Source organism: Coptis chinensis, chromosome 9, assembly GCF_015680905.1.
Source record: "Coptis chinensis isolate HL-2020 chromosome 9, ASM1568090v1, whole genome shotgun sequence".
NCBI classification, from domain to species: domain Eukaryota; kingdom Viridiplantae; phylum Streptophyta; class Magnoliopsida; order Ranunculales; family Ranunculaceae; genus Coptis; species Coptis chinensis.
In genome coordinates this window covers 82,732,062-82,754,995 of record NC_141464.1, presented here as the reverse complement: position 1 = coordinate 82,754,995, position 22,934 = coordinate 82,732,062, and the positions used below count along the sequence as shown (strand labels likewise).

The 22,934-nt window shown below is 33.4% G+C and overlaps 1 protein-coding gene across 1 annotated transcript; it reads right to left on the bottom strand.

The window, feature by feature from the left end:
- Nucleotides 1–252: 252 nt before the first annotated feature.
- LOC147478781 (uncharacterized) lies at nt 253–8,316 on the bottom strand. The gene is made up of 3 exons (XM_086586292.1): nt 8,085–8,316; nt 1,763–2,730; nt 253–1,236 (listed from the first exon to the last, which is right to left on the bottom strand). Exons 1-3 carry the CDS (start codon nt 8,314–8,316, stop codon nt 253–255), a joined length of 2,184 nt encoding a protein of 727 aa, XP_086442418.1.
- Between the last annotated feature and the right edge of the window lie 14,618 nt (nt 8,317–22,934).

The following is a 22,934-nucleotide window of genomic DNA, read 5'->3' as shown; positions in this document are numbered from 1 at the left end:
AAATGGCAATGTAACAATAAATATATCTTGCTTTCAAACACAAAAAACGTTTCACATAAGAAGCAGTACATAAACGTCAAACTGAATAGGCCACTCAATTTTTACTTCTTACATTGAATCCAAGTTGATTCCATGTTTCCAGATGTATCTATCCAATCTTGACGAGAATGTTTGCTCCCAAAACAATGGTAATTGCCCGATGATAATGAGTAGAACACGTTATCTTTTCCATGGAACCTTGGGAAATAAATCCTATTCTCTTTTTTCTTTCAATCCTGCAGGTACCAAAATAGATGTAATTCGACTCAGAAACAATACCTTGTCACCCAAACTCGTTACACCAACCCAGCGCATCTTTGATTGATCCAACTTGTAGACTCTAACGTGCTGACCTACATAACCTACAGAGACTGATAGGATTTCACCATTGTACTCCACTAGGAACTGCCACTCGGAACTCTGAAGGACTGAATATAACATTGATGGTGACCATGAAATAATTGCTGGTACTGGGAGAACCCTCCATTCATAAACATCTTCCTCCTTTGAATGAAAGCAGCCCAACTTTCCATCTTTGCCTAAACAGCAGAAAACGCCGTCGTAGAAAACTGGGTTGCAGTTAGCAGTTAAGAACTCGATAGGCACTTCATTGACAATGCAGTATTCCCACCAATCATCTTCGCCTGTATGATAGACTGAAACATTGACATATTTTCCACTAGATCTTTTGTGTCCAAATACTATACAATCAGGGGAAGTTGGCGGAGCCGAGAAGGAGATCCCCTGAAAGCAATACCACAAACCTGGAATATCGGGAAGTTTTATAGTATCCAGAGTTATCGGATTGACAAAGAAAATAGAAGTTTTTCCATGTGACATTAACAGCCAGCCATATCTTGCATCGCGGATAACTGCACCTGCTAGTTCTGGTATGTTCATGGTGTAGGTATCACCGTATATAGGATGATAGAATATGCATTCAGCGCTCTTGTTCTTTGGCAAGGACATCAACCATGGTATGTGTTGATACCTAGATTCACACTGTGTAAGAGGCGGGTTTGATCGCATTGGTGGCGTGATGGATATCCAGGATTTGCAAGTAAGACTAAAACTAATGCAATCACCAAGAAACAGAGATGATATGACCAACTCTAAAAGCTCCAGTGGAAGGTCATTCCAACTCTCTTTTATAATTTCAGTTTTGTAGTTCCCCACCTTCGGGACTTCTTTCTTGACCTACAAAATATGTTGTCCGGGATTAGAACAATATGTTCTACATTTATCAGGCCATATAATCCTACTCAGAAAACATGGTGTGTAGTTTAATGAAAAATAGACCATTGTACATTGGTTCTTTACATTTTAGGTAGACCCCTTATAGGCTTATATTATATCAGTATGCAATAAGTTAATGTCCCAAAGACACAGCATATATTTATTGTACTTTCCTTGCTATAAAATGGGGACTATCCCATGAATTTCAAGTCTATGATTGTGTCCTAATCAAGCCTTAATTCAGTCTACAAATCAAAGGAGAAAAGGTAAATAAATAGCCTTTAATTTTTTTGTCAAGCCGTGAATTCCAAGTTTGTAATTCTGGGAGTCTCATGCCTAAATTTCAAACTACAAATCAAAGGAAAAGTATACATGACAAAGAACAACACCACAGAAGACAGATATAATAGTGTGTAAAAGAAAATATAAAACTAACTTATATTTGAAAGCAAAGAAAGATAAAGTGATAGACTGATAGACAAATTACCTGTGGTTCGCAATTTGGCACCACCCAAAACGGTCCTTCCCAATAACTGAATTTTCTTCCACATGGTAAGGTAATTGTTATAGTTCCATCATCCATGTCAAATTTGAACAACCTTGTACAACCTCTAAAAGTGAAATATATGCAGTTTCCTTTCACTCCTAATTCAGTTGAAGAAAGTGATGTACAACTCTCACCTAACAAGAAGACCCGGTCACCTAAGCTCTCCACCTTCACCCAATCCATTTTAGACAAATCTAATTTGAAAACTTCTAGTGTCAGAATAATTTTGGCTGATACTCCGAGGTGAATCCTAGATACTTTAAAGATCTCTCCACATGACTCAACCATGAAAGATGAACTGCATGCAACGTATGGCAAAGAAAGCTTCGGATCTTTCACATCATGTAGCTTTAGGGAAAGAAATGCATCGTGAACATCAACTGCAGCCATACCTTTAGAAAAGAATAGGTATATCTTTCCTTTGCAACTTACAACATGTTTAGGAGCTGGTTTGAATTTACCGTTTTTAAATACTAAAATATGTTCCATCCATTTTTTATCACCAATCCGACAAAAGATACACGAGTTTGTGTTAGTGCTAGCGAGAAGTACAACACAATTGGGATCACTTGGCGGATGTGTTAAAACACCCATATTGATACCATGCATTAAGGGTGGTAGAAGAATTTTTTCTAATGAGATGGGATTGAAAAGATAACATTCATTTGATGAGTAATAACTATTCAAAATTAGCCAACCATAACATGACGCAATACTTCTCATTCGACGCATCTCAGGTATGCTTCTAATGTGGTAACATCCATCGGATATAGTGCAGAAAGTCTGATCACGATAATGCTTTCCGTGAGTGAAGACTAAGGAAGGAGTGTATGTAGGAGGAACTGCTCTCGGTGACCTCTTTGTAGCAATGTCCATGTATGCACCTTCTCTAAATTTAAAAAACTCGCCTGTTTATGAACAAAATAGGGTATTAGCTTAAACTAAAATATCTAAATCGCAATTACAATTATGAGGTGTCAAATCTCACAATACTTAATTTTCAAGGTGCAAGTTCTTGAACGGTTGCTGCTTAACAATATGCAAATTTACCTAGACTTCATAACTGAATTATAAATTGGGACTATTAAGGGAATTAGAAATCTAGGAAAAAATAAGACTTGACTATTCTATGAATTAATGATGATAACGAAACAGGTCGACTTGGTTAATACAATGTGCATGGCTGGAAAAAAAAAACCATGGCGTACCTTTTTGTTATGAACTAGCGCTTTGGCTGCCCTGTGACCTTTTGCTCGTAGTTTTTAAGTTTTTCTCACTTTATAGTTTATATACAGAAATTACTAGTCAAAATAGGAATTCCTAATAGGATGAGTATTAGAATACATGCCAATTCAGTAAAGAATAGTTTGTATATACCAATTCGGAAAAGAACATTCCACCTGCCAAATTCTCTGTATTTTTAAGTACGGTACAATGCCTTGTAAAAAGCACTCACACGTGCAGTCTTTCTTGGAACTTGGATTCTTGGAATGTCTTTTGATTTTTTTGGGCATCCTTGGGCGGGCCAACATGAGACCAGCTCGATTTGTTGTTGGGTTCGTGTTTATATTTTTTTCAGATTGATTTTTTGTACCAAAATAAACTCGATTTGTTGTAATTGAATTGAGTTTGGACTTTAAATTGATTTGGTTATAGCATGGGGTTTGTTCAATCCACACCTATATTGTAACTTGTTAAGTTTGGGTTCAATAATTCAATATCAATCATACAAATTAGTTTGAGAAGACTTACTGTTTTTTGTAAATTAGTTAAGAAGATGAAGAAGTATAAACTATAAAATTTTGATGGTGAATATAGACATATGGTGATAAATACCTCAATAAATAGAGCCAATTTATTGTGAAGAAGATAATGAAACTTTTGTTTCTCCTTGATGGATGAGGGTTTTTATATATCTCAATGGATGATTCCATTGTTTATACTTTATAGTCTAAAAGAAAAGAAGAGTAACAATAGGTTTATCAAATTAGAATAGGTTTTCTATATTTTTATTTATTTCTAATTTTGGATTTTTTTTTTTATTTTCATTAAGATAAGAATTTTCATAAATTAGACTATTTTAATAGTATGTCTCTTTTGAATTAATTTTTGTTTTTCTTTTCCATTCAAATTCACAATTCATTTTGGTTTCAATCGCCACAGCCAACCATAACATGATGCAATACTTCTCATTCTACGCATCTCAGGTATGTTTCTAATGTGGTAACATCCATCGGATATAGTAAGGTGAAGTAACTTGACCAATTACCGCGGTGCTTCTAATTTATAAGTCTCTGAACACGCGTGGCATGCTGCATAGTTGGGAATAAAACTTATGGTCTCTTTGATTCTTTTGGCATCTTGGACGGGCCAACTTAAGCCCAGTTCGAAACCTTTTGGTTTTGAAAATATTTAGGCCTAGGTGAGCTAGGTGGAAATGTTACAGTCACAACCCGGAATCCGGGCTGATAGGGCACTCATGAAATTGCATTTGGCAGCTTTTGGCCCAAGCCCAGCAACTAAATCCAACAGAAATAGCCCAATACACCCCATGCATACGGGTTACCATTTTTTCAAACCGGTTTCATCTCTCGAGAAAGACTGAACCCAAAAAAAAAAAAAAAAAAAAAAAAAGAGTTTTCGGTTGTGTTCATATTTAGAACCTCATTACAAACAAACTAAATACTCGTGCAGCACAGCAAGTGAAACCTCATGACAAACAAACCCGAGAACAAACCGAATTGGTGTTGCTCAATTTTTGAGGATTGGTGTTGCAACCGATGGCTTGTTTGTTGCTCAATTTTTAAGGATTGGTGTTACTCAATTTAAATGAAACCGAATTGGTGTTGCTCAATTTTTGAGGATTGGTAAAGCCCAATTACCGACTTAATAATTTGGGCAGTTATACTAAAGTGAGTAGTATTCTTCCTTCGTATTTATCGCAACATTTTCATGGTTTATTCTTAAATGCCGTCCCAGTCAGCCACTAATTTAGAAAGGCCAATTAGCTTTTGACTGGTTTATTCTTTTCTCTACCGAAGAAAAAGATTTCTTATTATCACTTTTGCAATTTAACACTTAGTGACATGTATGACACTATCATAGATGGATATAGAGGGTGCGTGTGGGCGAGGTCGCACTCCTTAGATTAGAAATGCTCTACTACCACATAACTAATTGTCAAGAAAAATATTCAAACTATAAAGATTTGCACCCCCAATTTTTTTTAGCAAACTTCCACTACCGCACCCCCAAATTTTTTTACAACTATAGTGAAAATATAATCAACAAAAAAAAAATAGTATGAAAAAAAATTACTAAAAAACATTCTAATAAACCAATGTTTTTTTTTATTTATCTTTTTGCCCTTACAAAATTATCATTTATCATTTATTTTGAGTCCAAACCCATTAAAAATGAACAAATGTATCTTTGAATGTTTGATGGGTTAATGAGACTAAATCAAATAGGCAAAGGCTCAAAGCCCAATCGACAATTTGTATAATTCTAATAACCCATAACAAACCTGTAAGCTCCCCCTCATTTCTTTCACTCTCAATTCTTAAACAAGCATCATACCTCAACCCAAAAAAAAAACAAAAAACAAAAAACAAATTTAGAAAGGACTTGCGGCGGCAGCTTGTTGCACGTTTGTCATAATTGTTTGTAAAACTCGTTATCATTAATTATCAATAAAATTTCTACTTAAAAAAAACAAACAAACAAACAAAAAAACAAAAAACAAAACAAAGTAATTTTTTCACTTTCAATGGTAATCTTTTATAGTTTTCTTCACATGATAATAGGGTTATATAGACTTATAGTATTATAGAAAGTTAAACAATTTGTTGAATTATTGTAGACTTGTGGACTATATTATGTAGATATATATAGACATAGTAGTATAAATTAATGGCTTAAGTGCTTAAATAGTTAACTTTGTCAGTCTATATTAAATTCTCAGTAGTCAACACACTCTAATTTTGTAATGTTGATCTTTATTGTTTTAGACCTTTCGACAATAATAATAATAATAATAAATGGTTTTATACCTAGGTTTACCAAGAAAGGTCCTAATGGATTTAAGAAACCAGTGAGATACCCATGCAGGACATGTGAGAAAAAGTTTACCGACAGAAATGAGTAAAGGGAGCGCGTGGACATCCTGTGCAAGAAAGAACAAGAAATAAATAAGAAGGAAGAGGAGCCAAGAAAAACAAGAGTGTCAGTGAGAAGCTCTTCAGGTTACCCAAGAAGTCCAAAACCCTTGGAGGAAAGAAATGTAAAAAAATTGTTTGAGGAGATGGTTTATTGGCTATATTCCTAAATCAGTATTGTTTGAGTGTTTTTGCTATGGATTAATATGGTTTGAGATATTTTTGATTAATTTGGTTTGATATATTTGGGTCAATGTTGTTATTGTTGGATAATGTAAGATAAATTTTGTTCATCGAAACCATCTACCTATTGTTCATTCCTTATAACAATTCTATGTAGTAATTTATGAACACTCTCTCTTTCATCTACTTCCATCACCACAATTGGTCTTAACAGATAGTTTAGGAGTTTAGATGTAGAAACTTTGACCTAAAATGGCTAGGCTGATACTGGAACGTAGGGTGTTATCTAGCTGGCTAGGTTGATTCCGGCACGTAGGGTGTAGGGGTGATAAAAGGACCGGGTCGGGCTAGCCCGCCCCACAAACCATAAAAGCCCCTCATGATTGAGGGGTCGAATTCACCAGCCCTATTTGATATTGAGGGCGGGTCGAGTAGGGTCAAGCATGAAAACTCAAGTACTTAACCCGCCTCTCGACCCTCATTTTTGAGGGCCAAATGAGGGCCGGGTCGGGCCCGATCTAATTATACTTCACTAGTTTACTAGTTTACTATTTTTATTTTTATTTTTTTTAATTGATTTAATGGTATGTATATAAGTATACAAAACTAATTATTATGTCTTTAGAAAAAAAAATATATATAGAGATGGTGGAAGAGATGATATTCTTAAAACATCTACATTTTTCATACTTAACTATGTTGTTAGGTTGGATTTGCTTTTATGTATGACTTATATACACATTATTAAATCAATTACAAAAGCGCATATGTTATATTAAGTTATAATTTATCTCCTATTGAAAACTAATTTAATGATTTTTTTTATACAATTTAGATAATTATAGTATAATACATGAATATAATATAAAATAATAAGAAAATGTGGTTTTCTTTTAGGGTTTACACAAATATATAGTATAATACATAAATATATAGTATAATACAACCCCTATTTTGGGTTTACACAAAATAATCATAGTTCACTTTTCTTTTTATATTTGACCTCTTTTACTCAAATTACAAAATACCCCATATGATATGTTGTAAACTATCATTATTAAACATCATTTGTAGTGAAAATATTTAGTTTAAATAGGAATAATTGTGGTATCCTACATATATAATGTAAAAAAATAAAATATATCTTATCGGAAAAAAAAAATACTGAGGGCCAAGTGAGGGGCTTGGAAGGGCCAAATCTTGGGGGTGGGCCCATGCTCCAAAAACCTAGACCCTAGCCCGCCTAACAAGCAAGCATGAGGGACGGGGGCTCTCAAATCTGTGAGGGCCAACTTTTGAGGGTTTTGACGCGCATTTTTGAGGACCGGGTTGAGGGTCTGAGGGCCAAATTATCACCCCTAACTAGGGTGTGTTGTAGCTGCACATCGATAATGTTTTTTTTGAAAGGTTTGTTCTTCATGGCTTTCTTATTAGGCTTCAAACTAGATTTAGCCTTACTAGTTTGTTGGTTTAACACATTAACTTTAGCCTTGGCAGATGACATAGCCACTTCCTCATTATGGTATTGTTTTTGTGATTCTTCCTCTATACGGAGTCTCATAATAAGACTCTCCATCGAAAACTCTTTAAACTTATGCCTTAGTTTGTTCCTGAAATCCTTCCAAGAGGAAGGAAGCTTATCAATGGCAACACAACCGAGAAATTGACCCGACAATTTTCATCCCTTACGAAAGTATCTCATGAACAATAATATTTATTAGGTCATGACATTATGACACACAGATTTGTCATAGACCATATGAAACTTAAAATAACGACTTACAACGTATTTTTTTGGAGCCACTCCTCGGTATCATACTTCTTTTGCAAGGATTCCCAAACATCGATCGAAGCATATGGAAGTCGTAGAGAGTATAAGTTGTACATATCATCAACAAACGAGTTTAAGATGTAATTCTTACACTTAAAATCCACAACGATCCACTTATCAATAGCAACAAATAGAGTAGGTTCAAGCAGAACATCTTCATCAGGAATCGGTTCACTCATAACGTTTTCCACTTTCACCAGGGTCAGCAGATAGAACATCATCTTCGCCTTCCACCGCTTGTAGTGCTCACCAGCAAACTTGAACGGTCGGTTATGGCTATTGTCGTTGTGGGACTTGGATGGGTTACCTTCTTCGTATTCCATTGTTAAACAACTTTAAAATTATTGGAATATAATTTCTGCAACAATAACAAACTGTGAATAAAATACAAAAAGGCTGAGGCGCGGATCAATGTGCTCTCTTTAAGGTTGTTTCGTGTCTATTTTTCTCTATGAAGACAAACCACGCTAACCTCCAAGATACAATAGCTAGCCACTAATCAATCTTTTGTGTTAATTGCACTTTAAACAAAGAAGAAAATGACAAACAACAAGACTGATATTATGACTGCCCAAAAACGTAGTTTAGAAGATAAGAAAATAGAGTTTTGCGATCTTCTATAGGCTCTTGTAAGAGGCGATATATATAGAGAGGTTGTTGGAGGATCGGGTAGATCGTCTATAGTAGGGAACTGATACAATTTCCCGTTTTGATTGGAGTCCACTAGCCCACTACGTTTATGTTTTCTAATCAAATTCCAATTTTGTTTCCAATCCTTATCGGAAACAGTTTACCAAAAAGATGAGAGATCAAAGAGCCCGAGCCCGATTCGGTTCGGCGCGCGTGTGGCTTTGTTTGTGTGAGTCCTCCCTCTTAACCCAAAAGCCTTTGTACCCAATGAGTGTAGTGTGGGACTTTTAGTTATAAACACTACTCACTAGTGTTTCCTCTCCAATGTGGGACTAAAGTTCTTTACTTAAACAACTATCCCACAAAAAGGTAAAAGTATCAAACCACCACAAAACCACTTCAAACATAACCACTTGTTTTATTCAAAATAACACAACATGTACAGAATCATTTAAAAATGTGGATACCATTGTAACAAATTATTTTGAACAATTAACTAAAGTTTATGTATAAACAAGTCTTTATTTTGGGATGTTGACATGCATGGAGATCACTTTATCTTAATAACAAGCGAAGTGGCTAGAGATATATACGTATGGAAAAGTAATGGAAGGAAAATTACAAAGAGTTGAACGAACTAAAAACTGGTCGGTAAACAAAATCATCTCAGCATTGCATGTTCGGTAATCTCATAGGATGAGGGCTTTTTTATTCAAAATGTAGCCAAAATCGTGGACAGTGACTGCCTCGATTCTTGATTCAACTTACACTAAATTAAATATATATTTTTCTTTTCATATATGAGTAGCGCTTTTTTTTTATTGTTGTGTGATGTATGATGTATCCCTTTGAAAACAGCTCACCTCGTGTTCAATTTCTGATATTCTCGATCAAAATGATCGAAGTTATGTTAGTTTGAAAGTTAGAGGCTGAAAAACAATAAAGTTAGCTTCTCCGTTCATCACAACACCATCTTCCTACTGATAGCGGGCTAGTTTTTGTTTTAAGAAAACTGGCTTTCCAATTTTTCCTTTGACACGCTTTTAATTCATTAATTTTTAATTTTTATCCAAAGCATAGAGTATATGTTAACTTTTCCTTTCGCATGCTAACTCATACATGTCACTACAAGTAGGTGACGACATCATGCTTGATTAAGTCACAGGAGTCGGGATGCTTTAGCCAGTGCGTTCTACACTTCTACCTCATTTCCAGACGCACCTTTTTTTCAAATAAAGAGCTAATTTTTATCTTTATAGCTTGTTCATTACTTCATTTATTTAATATATAATGACTAGCTAAAAAAAAGTACCAGAATAGGAAATCACAAATTATTATGCTTACGCAGACAATGATTTACAAGATTTACCAAGGCAATATAATAAAAGAAAAAATGAAAGTCAGCGCGTCATCAGTTTAACGATTGCCTCCACTTACAAATTTACAATGTTCAAGTTATTAACCGTCAGAGCACTAATATATCATGATCAGACAAGAGTAATATGTTAACCAACTAACTTGTTTTGACAAAGTTAAAGAGTGATTTGATTTCAGTGGTGATGATAACTACTAATGTGAAAATCATCATAAATATTCCAAAGATTACTAAACGCTTACAACAACTAAGTAGTCAAGTGATTCCAATTAAGTGGAGGACAAAGAAAAAAAAAATTAAAAATAATGGAAATGATGATTGATGAGGGGACAATTTGATTAGCAGCTTCTCAATGCTCTTTGTTCCTAATTACATACCCTGAGAAATCCTGCTGGTTGGTCATGGTTAATATATAGCTTTAACTTTCAAAAAATTATATTGTGTGGTGTGTATATAGTTACTTGCTTTACGACAAGAGTGGCTTTTGGTTGTCTCCCTCCTTTTTTCTTTAAAGCTTAAACTGATTCAAGGCTTCAAGCAAACCAGCATGTTTGATTTGTTTTAAGGTGGGTGTGCCTCATTGCTAGAATCATAAAGAATCTCTTTTGAAAGTAGTATTAAAATGTCGAAAGTGAACACAACACCATTGTTAGCAATATGGAGTGTTACGTAAGGGTATGAAACAAATTACAAAGAAAATTCATTTGCAATTGAAAAATCTATTAGAAAATAAAATATACAACAGGATGTCAATAACATAAAAAAATCCAAAAGATCAATGGTCCTATATCAGCGCTCCTAGAATGATAGGTTTTAAATTTTCAATTTTATTGAAGACACTACATTTTTTGGTATGTGCGCTTAGTATTTGTAATCTAATCCAAATGAGTATCGATACAATTTGTAAGAATAAGTCTGACTTCAAAATACATGAGCTTGCTAGCCCAAAAGTAAATATAAAAGTCGAAGAACATTGTCAAATTTCAATGACAATTTACGAAAACATAGACAACTACTTACAAATTATGACACCACGACAAGTCTCAAAGTTAATGGCTAACCGAATAATAGAATTTTAGGTTATTAAGCCAATTAGCCATGCACGTTTCTCATTTGGATTTTGTTTTCTTAATGTGATGTCATAGATGTAACTCTAAAATTTGACAATTTAAAACAAAAACGAGAAAGCTCAAGGGCAAAGTAAAGTGGGTAAAAATGGGCCCTTGAAAACTTTTCTCAGTGTGCTGTTTGACCTATAAATAACCGCGCATGGCCAGCAAGAAGACCAGTCACCAGTGTAATGTCACATCCTAATTCTGGAGGGTTTTCAACATAAAAAGGCATATCTACAAATATATAGGAGATATATAGTTGATTAGATTAGAGGCTTTTAATCCTTTTATCATCGATTATCGAAAAAAAAAAAATCCTTTTATCATCACTCTATATTTTGTACTAAGGATTTGGACTTTCTAATTTCTGGGCCTCTGGCCTGCTGATATTGTGCCACATCATTAAAAAGTAACCTAATAAACCTCTTGTTGGATTGGTTTTACATACATAGAAAAAAATTTTGGGCTTCAAAGGCCCAAATAAGAATTAAAGCTGGACATCTTTTGATAGGGAGCTGGAGCGTAACCGCTTGTTGGATATCATTTTGGGCTTCAAAGGCCCAAAGTACCTTTTGAAGCAGTGTTCTAAATTCGAAAAATTGGCCTAGGCGGTTCTAAATTCAAAAAAACCAACTTCGCATTGGCCTAAGTCGGTTCAGAAAGCGGTCTAGGTAGACTAATCGGTTTTTAGGCGGCTGATTAGTTGGGCTAGATAGATTAATTGGCTCAATTTTTATTTTTTATTCTTTTTTCAAAAAATAATTAAATGTCAAAAATAAAAAGTCGGTGCAGGCTTAAAATTTGAACGAGTTTAAAAAACTAGAGCTCAATGTAAATTATATGTCACTATAAGAAAGAGAATGTGTTTTATATGAAGGTGCTCTTTGGTCTCCTTATTCAACTCCAGTAGATCACTTGGCCATCTTCTTCTCTTTTTATAATAAGTATTTTTGTTTGTGTTTATTTTTTGAATTATAGTAAATGTTTGTTTTCTCTACTTCTTATAATATGGTGGTGTGCATGGCTATATATTCTAACATATTTATCATAAAACAAAACCGGCTAGGGCCTAGCCCATCTAACTCACCCACCACCCCGCCTAGAGGTTTTTATAACATTGCCCCTGGGGCAGCAACATTCTCATATATGTGTAATGCGAAGTGCATTCAGATATTAAGATGAACAATGTCTTCCAATAATTTCCAACTTCGCACGTTAAGCTAAGAATGTAGTACATGAGCATTACGTATTTACGCCCCGACTCCAAAGATGTAAAATATAGTACAATAATTTTACGTCCATGGACTTCAAATTTAGTCCATCCATAGCTCATGGCAATTTCTTTTCTTGTTAGCAAATCTGGCATCCATAACTACTAATTTTGATTAATTACATTACGACTAAATATTACTAATACTAAGGACTAAGGAGAGTAATTTGTTCTATTTCCATTCACCGTAAGATTCCAAAAGGATATGTAGTTCCAACTTCCAAGGATGAAATGAAAATTATAGTTACATTAGAATTACAAATATGAATACAATAATTTGCCAACCACAGAACCACTATCCGTCTTTCAAATCTTAACAAATTGCAGCAAATCCTTCCTCCCTTTCATCCTGTTCCATCCAAAAATATCAACGCTAACTCAAAAATATATGCAACCAGTCCAAAATGTACAAAGGAAAATAAAACAAGCTAATGCATGGTGTAAGAGTGTTAACCATAACCAGTACTCAGATTCTTCTTTGCGTAGAACTTTGTTATACACCAGTCCATAGCTAGGGCCTGGTTCGATCATACGTATCTAAAAGTAGTTTACTGGTTTTCATTTGTCTTTTTCCTTTCTTGTGGTCATTGGCAACATCAAAGCAATATGTTTCTTCACCATAAACATTAGCAATAGTAGAGATCATAGATAGCTTAAAATTAATGTGCCACTAATTAACTTGAGCACTCTTAATTATTGCTAGTAAGTGTCGTAGTAAGGTTACAGAACACCAAGCATTCTCGTACTGAAGTACTGAACTATACTTTTTATGATCTAATTAAAGAAGAAGAACGAAGAGATTGAGGAGCAAACCTTTCCTAGCTTAGACTGATTTCCCTTTAAATTTTGCAAAGCAATGAACAAACGTTAATTTTGCAAAAATGAAGGTAATTTCTCTTTAAATTCATGAGTTTGATTAAGTTTATTAAGTTTTAGGAATAAATAAGAGAAAATTTGGAGTTATTGAGTGTCATTCTTCACTTCAAATTTTATCAAGTATAAAGAGCACGAAGAATTTGATCTTTGAAATGTTAACAGAGATAAATTTTAGTTTATCAAGTATAAAGAGTATGAAAAAATTTGTTGGTCGTGTGAAGGTTTTCATTCCTTCATGGATTAGTAATTCTTGAATAATTGAACTTGGTTGAGGCTATTGGTATGAACTAGTCTATTAAGAAGTTTAATTTCTGCATTAGTTGCTGAGACATTTGTTCATTGTTGTTATCTTCATGAGTTTCAAATTGAGAAGTGCATGTTCCGTTCACTAATAGATATCCTTTTGCATATGTAAAAAACTTGTTCTCACACACACTCGAGAATATTTGTTCAAACACCTGCATTTCAGGTAATGCGTTTGCAATTTATTTCGGTAGGGGTTTTAGTTTCCAAACCAAAAGGCTATAACTCTAGTTAACAACCAAATGGAACTTACTCTAGAAAGAACTATATGAGCAGGATTTTTTAACTGCTGATTTTAACCTACTTTACTACGTTACTTGATATGCAAGTTACTAAACTTAACAAGAGAAATAGAGATAAAGATAGGTGGATATTTTTAGCTCATGTATAAAAATCAAAAGATCAGGAGATAGTTATGAGAAATATGAAAAGAAAAGAATATTCAAATTATACTCTAAATGATTTTAATTAACTATATAGAGTCAAAATATTACAAGCTTAAAACCAAAAACTAAAATGTAAACTTTAAACTTTCGGAACAAAAGTGAGAAACTAAAACTTGGAAGTAAATTCTTTTTTTCCAATGAAGACTCCCTCTATTTAAACAAATGAGGGTGCTTGAATTTTCTTTCATCCCACGTGAATTTCCAACGCTCAACTACATCCTTTAATGTCCATTTGATTTCTTGATCAAGACTATTTGATCTTTTCCACCTAATTAACCATGACTTTGTACGTGTGCACTTAATTAATCATGGCTTTTATTTGCCACCATACCTAATCAAGACTTTGTGCCAAAATCAAATAAATTTGTTTGCCACCTAATCATGCCACCAGACGTTTGTGCCACTTAATTAAGCCACCTAATCATGTCACCAATTAGGACTTTTATGCCAAAGTGCATAAAAATCTTTCATGGTTTTAATGCAGCTTGATTTAATTTGTCGCGGAAGCTTGGCGTGTGAGCTTGATCACCAAATTCGTGGGTCCAAGACGGTGGGTCCCTTATACCTCGACCGATTGGCGGGTCAAAATTGACTTTTACAAAGTCTCACCTAATGTAGAAGCTCAGTTTCGATGGTTCATTTTTCTCCATTGGAGTCTAGGTTCAGAAGATATGGGCTTCTGGAGTTTGATTTTTTCGGTACGTTCATCTTGTTCTGACTTGAAATTGTCATTTTGCTTTCCTGGGCTTCATGTGGGCTAAATTGAAAACTTTGTGTAGATACCCCTATTCCAGGCTTAAATCTTGGCTTTTATCCTCATTTTTACGTTGATGGCTCAATCCTACAAAAGCACGAAAATACGATTATTTCATGATAATTAAACACATAATTAACCAGAATGTTATGTCTTTATAGGGTTTTATATTACAGCTTTGTGTACTTATCATTCACCACAGGCTAAATGTCTGGTCTGTGATCAACTTGGACACTTAGCTATTCAGTGCCAATTTATGTACTCTCGCTGTAAAGAAGCTACATGTGATGGAATCCGATTGTTGGACATATCGCAAACAACAAGCAATCTAGGAAGGAAGTACTTGAAGTGTCAGCATGATTCATGTCGAAGTTATTTGCAATGGTGGGATGAAGATGTTTCTAATAAGCTTTATGGATCAAACACATCAACAAACGAATGCTTTAAGTGTGGTCAGCCAGGCCATTGGATGAACGAGTGCCCTTAGGGTAGATTGTGAATGCAATACAAAAGACTGTAAGGGGAGGAGGACTGTTAAGTCTACCAAATATGGATTAAATGTTGGAGAAAAGTAATTGAAATGCAAGAGCTGCGAGGGATTTCAATTGCTTCGTGATGCGGTGAAGATGGCATCAAGAAAGAAGACAACCATTTTGGCTATGGAACCCATTGTTACACTGAAAATTACTCTGTCTGAATTCTCAAACCTAAAAAATAAATTGAAAATGTAATGTGTAATGCAAAGTTCAACTATGAACTTCTACACAATTATAGCTTTGTAAAATGGCTTTTGTAAGATGTATTCTAACATTTTTCTCTCTTTTTCTGATTGCAAGTTTTAGCTTGGTAAGATGTAATATGATATTTTTATGATTGCAAGTCTATAATGCTCACGATGTATGTATCCGAAGCACTTGATAAGCGCTTGACCACTTTTTAAAATTGAAGCACTTATCTGTGTCTTTTTGCTCAATTTCTTGTAACTTTTTCGGTAATAGACTTTTTTGTTATGTCTGTTCAGCCATGCTAGCAATTAAGATACAATCGATATAAACGTTTAACCTTTGTGAACACATGGCAAGTATGAAAGTAACCTGTCAGAACTCCATAACTCTATTTTTAACATAAATCTTCTTTACTATATGAAATCCGTAATGTAGTAACATACAAAACAAAGTTGCACTAACTAGACGCAATCTCAGGTAGTATGTCGACTTTTTAGGAAAAATAGTTTAAGATACAATCGTTTTATCATATGATTAAACACAGACTTTTATCATATTATTGAATATGTGACATAGAGTATCATATTATTGAAGTATTATGTTATTTATAGAGCTAAGGAACATATAAAGATAAGTGCTAATAACAAGATTTTGATTTCAGCTGAACAATTCCAAACAACACCTACAAACATATTTTATTTCTCTCTCTATTTATCCATTATTCCTATTCTTGAAAGAAACCAACTTGAAATTAATAAGAATTTGGTGGAGAGTGGTCGGTCGCAGAGAATTTGGTTGAGGATGGCTGAATGATAGGATAAAAGGCAACTGGCATGGCGGTAACCAAGTTTGTCGGTCTATTTTCATTTGGGTATATTGGGCGTGGGGGTTGTATGGGACTCTATGTAGTGCCCAACACAATTATTACTGACCCTTGAACTACTCCTGCCCGAGCACGCTTAAGTGCGGAGTTTCTACGGAATTCACAATCAAGCGTTCCGAAAAAGGCCTCGACGTTAGGATTTGATAGATCAATTATTTATAGCTAGAATCTTTGGACAGCCGCCTAATTAAGCGAAGTGGGATTACACCATGGTGCCACTATCACCCAAACTCTAACTAGACGCCTTTCCATCGTACCCCCTTCGGCCCCCTTCTTACAATCCCATTGCCTTAAGAGAATAGGTTATTACAATCCCATTGCCTTAAGAGAATAGCCGATTACAATCCGAGTATTACAATCCCACTCTAAATAGTCGATTAATCACATATCGCCTCTCCTTAACCGATTAACACCGAAAACCATATTGACTACCTTATGTAAATAAATATAAATAGAATTAAAGACATGTTAGACTAGGGGTATTAAAAGGGTCGGGTCAGGCTAGCTCGACCCTCAAACCATACTAATACTAAACTTGCGTGGTATCGTATTTATAAGGGTGGAATTTGAGCCAAAGGCTCGGAGCTCGGCTTGGGCTTGGCTCGTTTAAGTTCGGCTCGAGCTCGCTCGTTTACTATATGAGTCGAGCTCGAGTTCAAATTAAAGCTCATGTAACAAATGAGCTTGATGAAACTCGGCTCGTTTAGCTCAAATAGTATATTTATAGTGTAAAATAACTGAGGGCTCAGAACTCGGCTTGGGCTTGACTCGTTTAAGCTCGGCTCGAGCTCACTCGTTTAACTATATGAGCTGAGCTCGAGCTCAATTTAAAACTCGTGTAATTAGCGAGCCGAGCTTAAACATGGTAAAGCTCGGCTTGCTTGTTTAGCTCGAATTCCACCCTTACGTATTTATCCTTCTATTCGTATTAATAAAAATGTTTAACAAAGTCCATCAGTTTGAATTAGAAAAACTTGATCTGACTTGAGAGTTAAGACTCACCATTCGGGCGCGACTATCACACATGTCCCAACACAGATTTTATTTACGGAGTCAAATCTTATTGGTTGGGTTACTGACCTGGCCGATAAAAAGAGGATGAGTTATTGAATAAAAAACCAACTTTTGGTGCCCTCTTTCCTGTTTCATCGATCTTTTTTTTTTTTCCTCCCCTCATGTTTTGATTTCACCAATCTTAATTTTATTTCTCTCCTCTCATGTTCGAGCATTATCAACGCATTACTAAAAAAAAATTACGACACATCACTATATTAGCTTGGTCAAAATTGCTAAAACAAGTTTATGTACTAACACATTTTTTCGATATTTTCAGTTTTCATTTCGGACAGCAGAACTTGTCTAGTGCATTTCAATTTTTTTTATTAAAAAAACATTCAAACGGGAATAGTTGTCCCATATGTCTCTAATTTTTCTAAAAAAAAAATTAAAACATTGAAACAACAAAACTTAACTTCGTTCAAAAATGATGATTTTTTTTTTTTTATTACAATCGTTTTAATTTTTTTTTAAAAAAATACCAAAACTTCTTAATAACAAAACTTGACCCGATCTAATATCACGGACGACTAAAGTTGTCAGTGCAACTTAAAAAGTAATTAATAGAAAATCGAGAATATGGATACAACTGCATTAAACTAATCTCAAAGAATAATTAACAGAAAATCAAAACTTGGATACAAATACATCAAACTAACATAAAAAAATAATTGTCGGAAAATCAGAAACTAAATGCAAATGCATTGAGCTAACCCTCAAAGATTAAATTAACGGGAAATCAAAAACTGGATACAACTGTATTGAACTAACCTCAAAGAAAAATTAATTATAAATTGGGAACATAATGCAAATCGTGGAACTAATCTTAAAAAAATAATTAACGGAAATCGAAAACCGGATGCAACTGCATTGAACTAATCTCAAAAAATATCTTTGGATGCAAAACCTCAAGAAATAATTAACGGAAAATCGAACCCGGATGCAAACTCATTGAACTAACCTCAAACAATAATTAACGGAAATCGAAACTAAATGCAAATGCAACTTTATCAAATAATAAAACGAGAAATAGAAAACTTGATGCAAATACATTAAACTAATCTCACAAAATAATTAACGGAAAATCAGAAATAGGATGCAAATGCATTGAACTGGCCTCAAAGAACAATTAATAGAAAATTGGGAATTTGATGCAAATGTATTGAACTAACCGAAAAGAATAATTAACGATCAATCAGAAACTGGATGCAACTGCATTGAACTGATCTCAAAAATAAATAATGGGAATTGGAAATTGGATGCAACTGCATTGAACTAACCTCAAAATATAAATAACGAAAAATCAGAAACTAGATGCAAATGCATTAAACTAACTTCAAAACATAGTTGGGTACTCCTTGCTATTTAAAATGATGTTTAAAGTGATGTTTATCTTATGATGTTTATCATAAGATAAGTATAATTTTGCATTTAAAATGATGTTTATCTTATCTCTTTTCGTATGATTGGGAACTCCTTGCTATTCAAGTAGCTTCAATATATATGAACTTCGCCTTATTAGGCAATCTCACAAAAATTCAATCAAACTTCTATTATTAAACAAAAAAATGAAGTTGAAGAATTTTATGAAAGGCGAGTTTTTTTTTTTAATAGAGAGTGAGGTTTTCACGTTATAAGAAATTTGGTTGAGTGCTCAATATAATATTAATATATAATAGTTATGCATATTTGCAAATATTTTTTAGAATAATTAATATAACAACACCCGTTCGTAGATAATCTTTGAAGATTCAACATAGTGAGTCATGCATAATTTAAATAATAATTAACGAGAAATCGGAAACTAGATAATCTTTGATGATCCCACATAGTAAATTAAGCATAATTTACTTTTTATGTCAATTTACTTTTTATGTCATGTTTTCAAGGACACTACAGATGGATCAGTAGAAGTTGGTATTACACACCACATTGGATAATTATAAGGAAATTGGAAATTGGAAGCTGGAAGCTGGATTCAAATACATAACTAAGCTCAAGGAGTAATTAATGGGAAATCATAAACTTTATGCAAATTGCATTAAACTAATGGCGGAGAGTAACTAACGGATAATTAGAAATTGAATGCAAATCCTTGAAAAATATTTATCGGAAAATCGGAAACGGTATGCAAATACATCAAACGAACATCAAATAATAATTAATGGAAAACCAGAAACTGAATGCGAATGCATTGAACTTAACTCAAAAAATAATTAACATAAAATCAAAAACCGAATGCAACTGCATTGAACTAACCTCATAAAATAATTGGTGGGAAATACAAAACTAAATGCAAATGCATTGAAATAACCTCAAAGAATAGTTAACGGAAAATAAAAAACTCGATATAATTATATCGAACTAACCTCAAAACATAAATAATCAGAAACTAGATGCAGATGTATTGAACTAACCTTAAAGAGTTATTAACAAGAAATCGGAAACTGGATCCAAATACAATGAACTAATCTAAAAGACTAATTAATGAAACATTAAAAAATGGATAAAACTGCACTGAACTAACCTAAATGAATAATTAACAGAAAATTATAAATTATATGTAACTGCATTGAACTAACCTTAAAAAATAATTAACCGGAAATTAGAAACTTGATGCAAATGCATTGAACTAACCTCAAAGAACAATTAACATAAAATCTAAAATTATATGCAACTGCATTGAACTAACCTCAAAGAATAATTAACGGAAAACTAAAAACTGGATGCAACTGCATTAAACTAAAATCAGAGATTAACTAATGGGAAATCAAAAATTGGATGCAAATGCATTGAAATAACATAAAAAAAAAATAGTTAACTAGAAATCGGAAGTCGGATGTAACTGCATCGCACTGACCTCAAGGCATAAATATCCACTTTTTTTAGCCTTCTCATATGAATAATTACAAGTAATTATGAATCCAAAACGAAAGTGAGTTTATAAAAACAAACTCTTACATGTATGCAAACTGTATAGAAATTGTAAACTATCGAACTAACCTAGAAAAACAATTAACGGGAAATCAGAAACTGGATGTAAATATATTGAACTAACCTTAAAGAGTAATTAACGGGAGATTGGAACCTGGATGCAAATGCAATGAACTAATATCAAAGACTAATTAACGAAACATCAAAAACTGGATGCAACTGTACGTACTGAATTAACTTTAATGAATAAATAACGGGAAATCATAAAGTGGATGTAATTGCACTGTACTAACATGAAATAATAATTAACGGGAAATCAAAAACTTGATGCAACTGCATTGTACTAACTTCAAAGAATAATTAATGAGAAATTAGAAACGGGATGCAACATACTATATTAAACTAACCTCAAAGAATAATTAATGGAAAATCATAAACTTGGTGCAAATGCATTGAGCTAATAATCCTAAAACATATTTGTATTTTATGTAGGGGGAATAAATGTCTCAACAAATATAGTTTTGCATTTTAAGTAGTGTTTATTATAATTCTTTTTATTGTGATTGAGAATACCTTGCTATTCAAGTATCTTCAATATTATCTTCGCCGCATTGGGCATTCTCACAAAACTTCAATTATTAAACCTAACAATAAAAAAAAAAGTCGATTAGTTTTATCAAGATTTGGTGCTTTCTTTTTATAGAGAGTGGTGCAAGAAATTTAAATGAGTAATTAATATAATTTTCATATCTCATAACTATGCATAGTTGCTAATATTTTTTAGAATAATTTAATATAACGACACCCGTTCGTAGGACACGTTCATATGATAAATCTTTTCAAGTGGGAGTAGTGTATTATTTGAGGATATGGAAACAATCAATTTGTTTTAGTGATTTGTACACATTAGTAACGTAAAGTTTAACGGTGATGATTTACCACTAAATCACCATAAATCTAATAAAACTATTATACAAGCTAGATCGAGTTTAAAATAATTTTATTTGAAAATTACAAATTAATATTCTAAACCACAAAGTGAATAGACTATCTCAATTTGATCCCTTAGTTTCCAAATACTTATGCACCATAATAGCTGTTCATTAACGTATTTCGGTTTATTTTCAATAAAAATATATTATGATTCAAAAATTTGCCGCTAAATCACCATAAATCTAAGAAAACTATTATACAAGCTAGATCGAGTTTAAGATAATTCTATTTGAAAATTACGGATTAATATCCTAAACCACAAAGTGAATAGGTTATCCCAATTTGATCATTTAGTTTCCAAGTACTTATGCACCATAATCGCTGCTCATTAACGTATTTCGGTTTATTTTCAATAAAAATATATTCTGATTCGAAAATTTGCCGCTAAATCACCATAAATCTAAGAAAACTATTATACAAGCTAGATCGAGTTTAAGATAATTCAATTTGAAAATTACGGATTAATATCCTAAACCACAAAGTGAATAGGTTATCTCAATTTGATCCTTTAGTTTCCAAGTACTTATGCACCATAATCGCTGCTCATTAACGTATTTCGGTTTATTTTCAATAAAAATATATTCTGATTCGAAAATTTGCAGCTAAATCACCATAAATCTAAGAAAACTATTATACAAGCTAGATCGAGTTTAAGATAATTCAATTTGAAAATTACGGATTCATATCCTAAACCACAAAGTGAATAGGCTATCTGAATTTGATTCCTTAGTTTCCAAGTACTTATGCACCATAATCGCTGCTCATTAACGTATTTTGGTTTATTTTCAATAAAAATATATTTTGATTCGAAAATTTGTGTAAGACATTTTGTAAAGCCTTTTCACCACACAATATATTTAATAGATCGGCCCTAAAAGAAATCGTCCCCAGTGCTAAATACAATTTTGCTTTTGAGTTCATTTGTGTTTCCCAATGATATCCGAATACAAAATCTAGATTGTTATAGTCAGCTCTTATTGTGATGGAAAAAGCTCTATGAATTCACATGTAAATGTACTATATTGCTCTATAAAATTTTAACAGCCACTTGCACGAGACAACTTTAGCCGTCCAGATATTAGACGGGTCAAGTTTCACCATGAGAAATTTTAGTATTTTTTAATAAAAATTAAAACGGATGTAATAAAAAAAAAATTCATCATCATTTTTTGAAGGGGTTAAGTTTTGTTGTTTCAATTTTTTGATTTTTTTTAGTTAAAAAATTAGAGACAGACGGGACAACTATTCCCGTTTAAATGTTTTTTTGAAATAAAAAAAATTGAAATGCACCGGACAAATTCTGCCGTTCTAAATGAAAACCAAAAATATCGAAAAAATGCATTGGTACATAAACTGGCTTTAGCAATTTTGACCGAGCTAAAATGATAATGCACGAAGTCTAGAACATTAGAGGAGAAAGGGCACGAGAATTTGGTTTTTATTCAATAAGTTCTTCTCTTTTTATCGCCACGTCATTAACCCCAACCAAAAATTTGACTTCGTAAAAAACAATTGTGCTGGGCCATGTGTGACAGTCGCGCCATTCCACCAACCCAATGGGGTTTAAACTTGCGCGGTACCCTT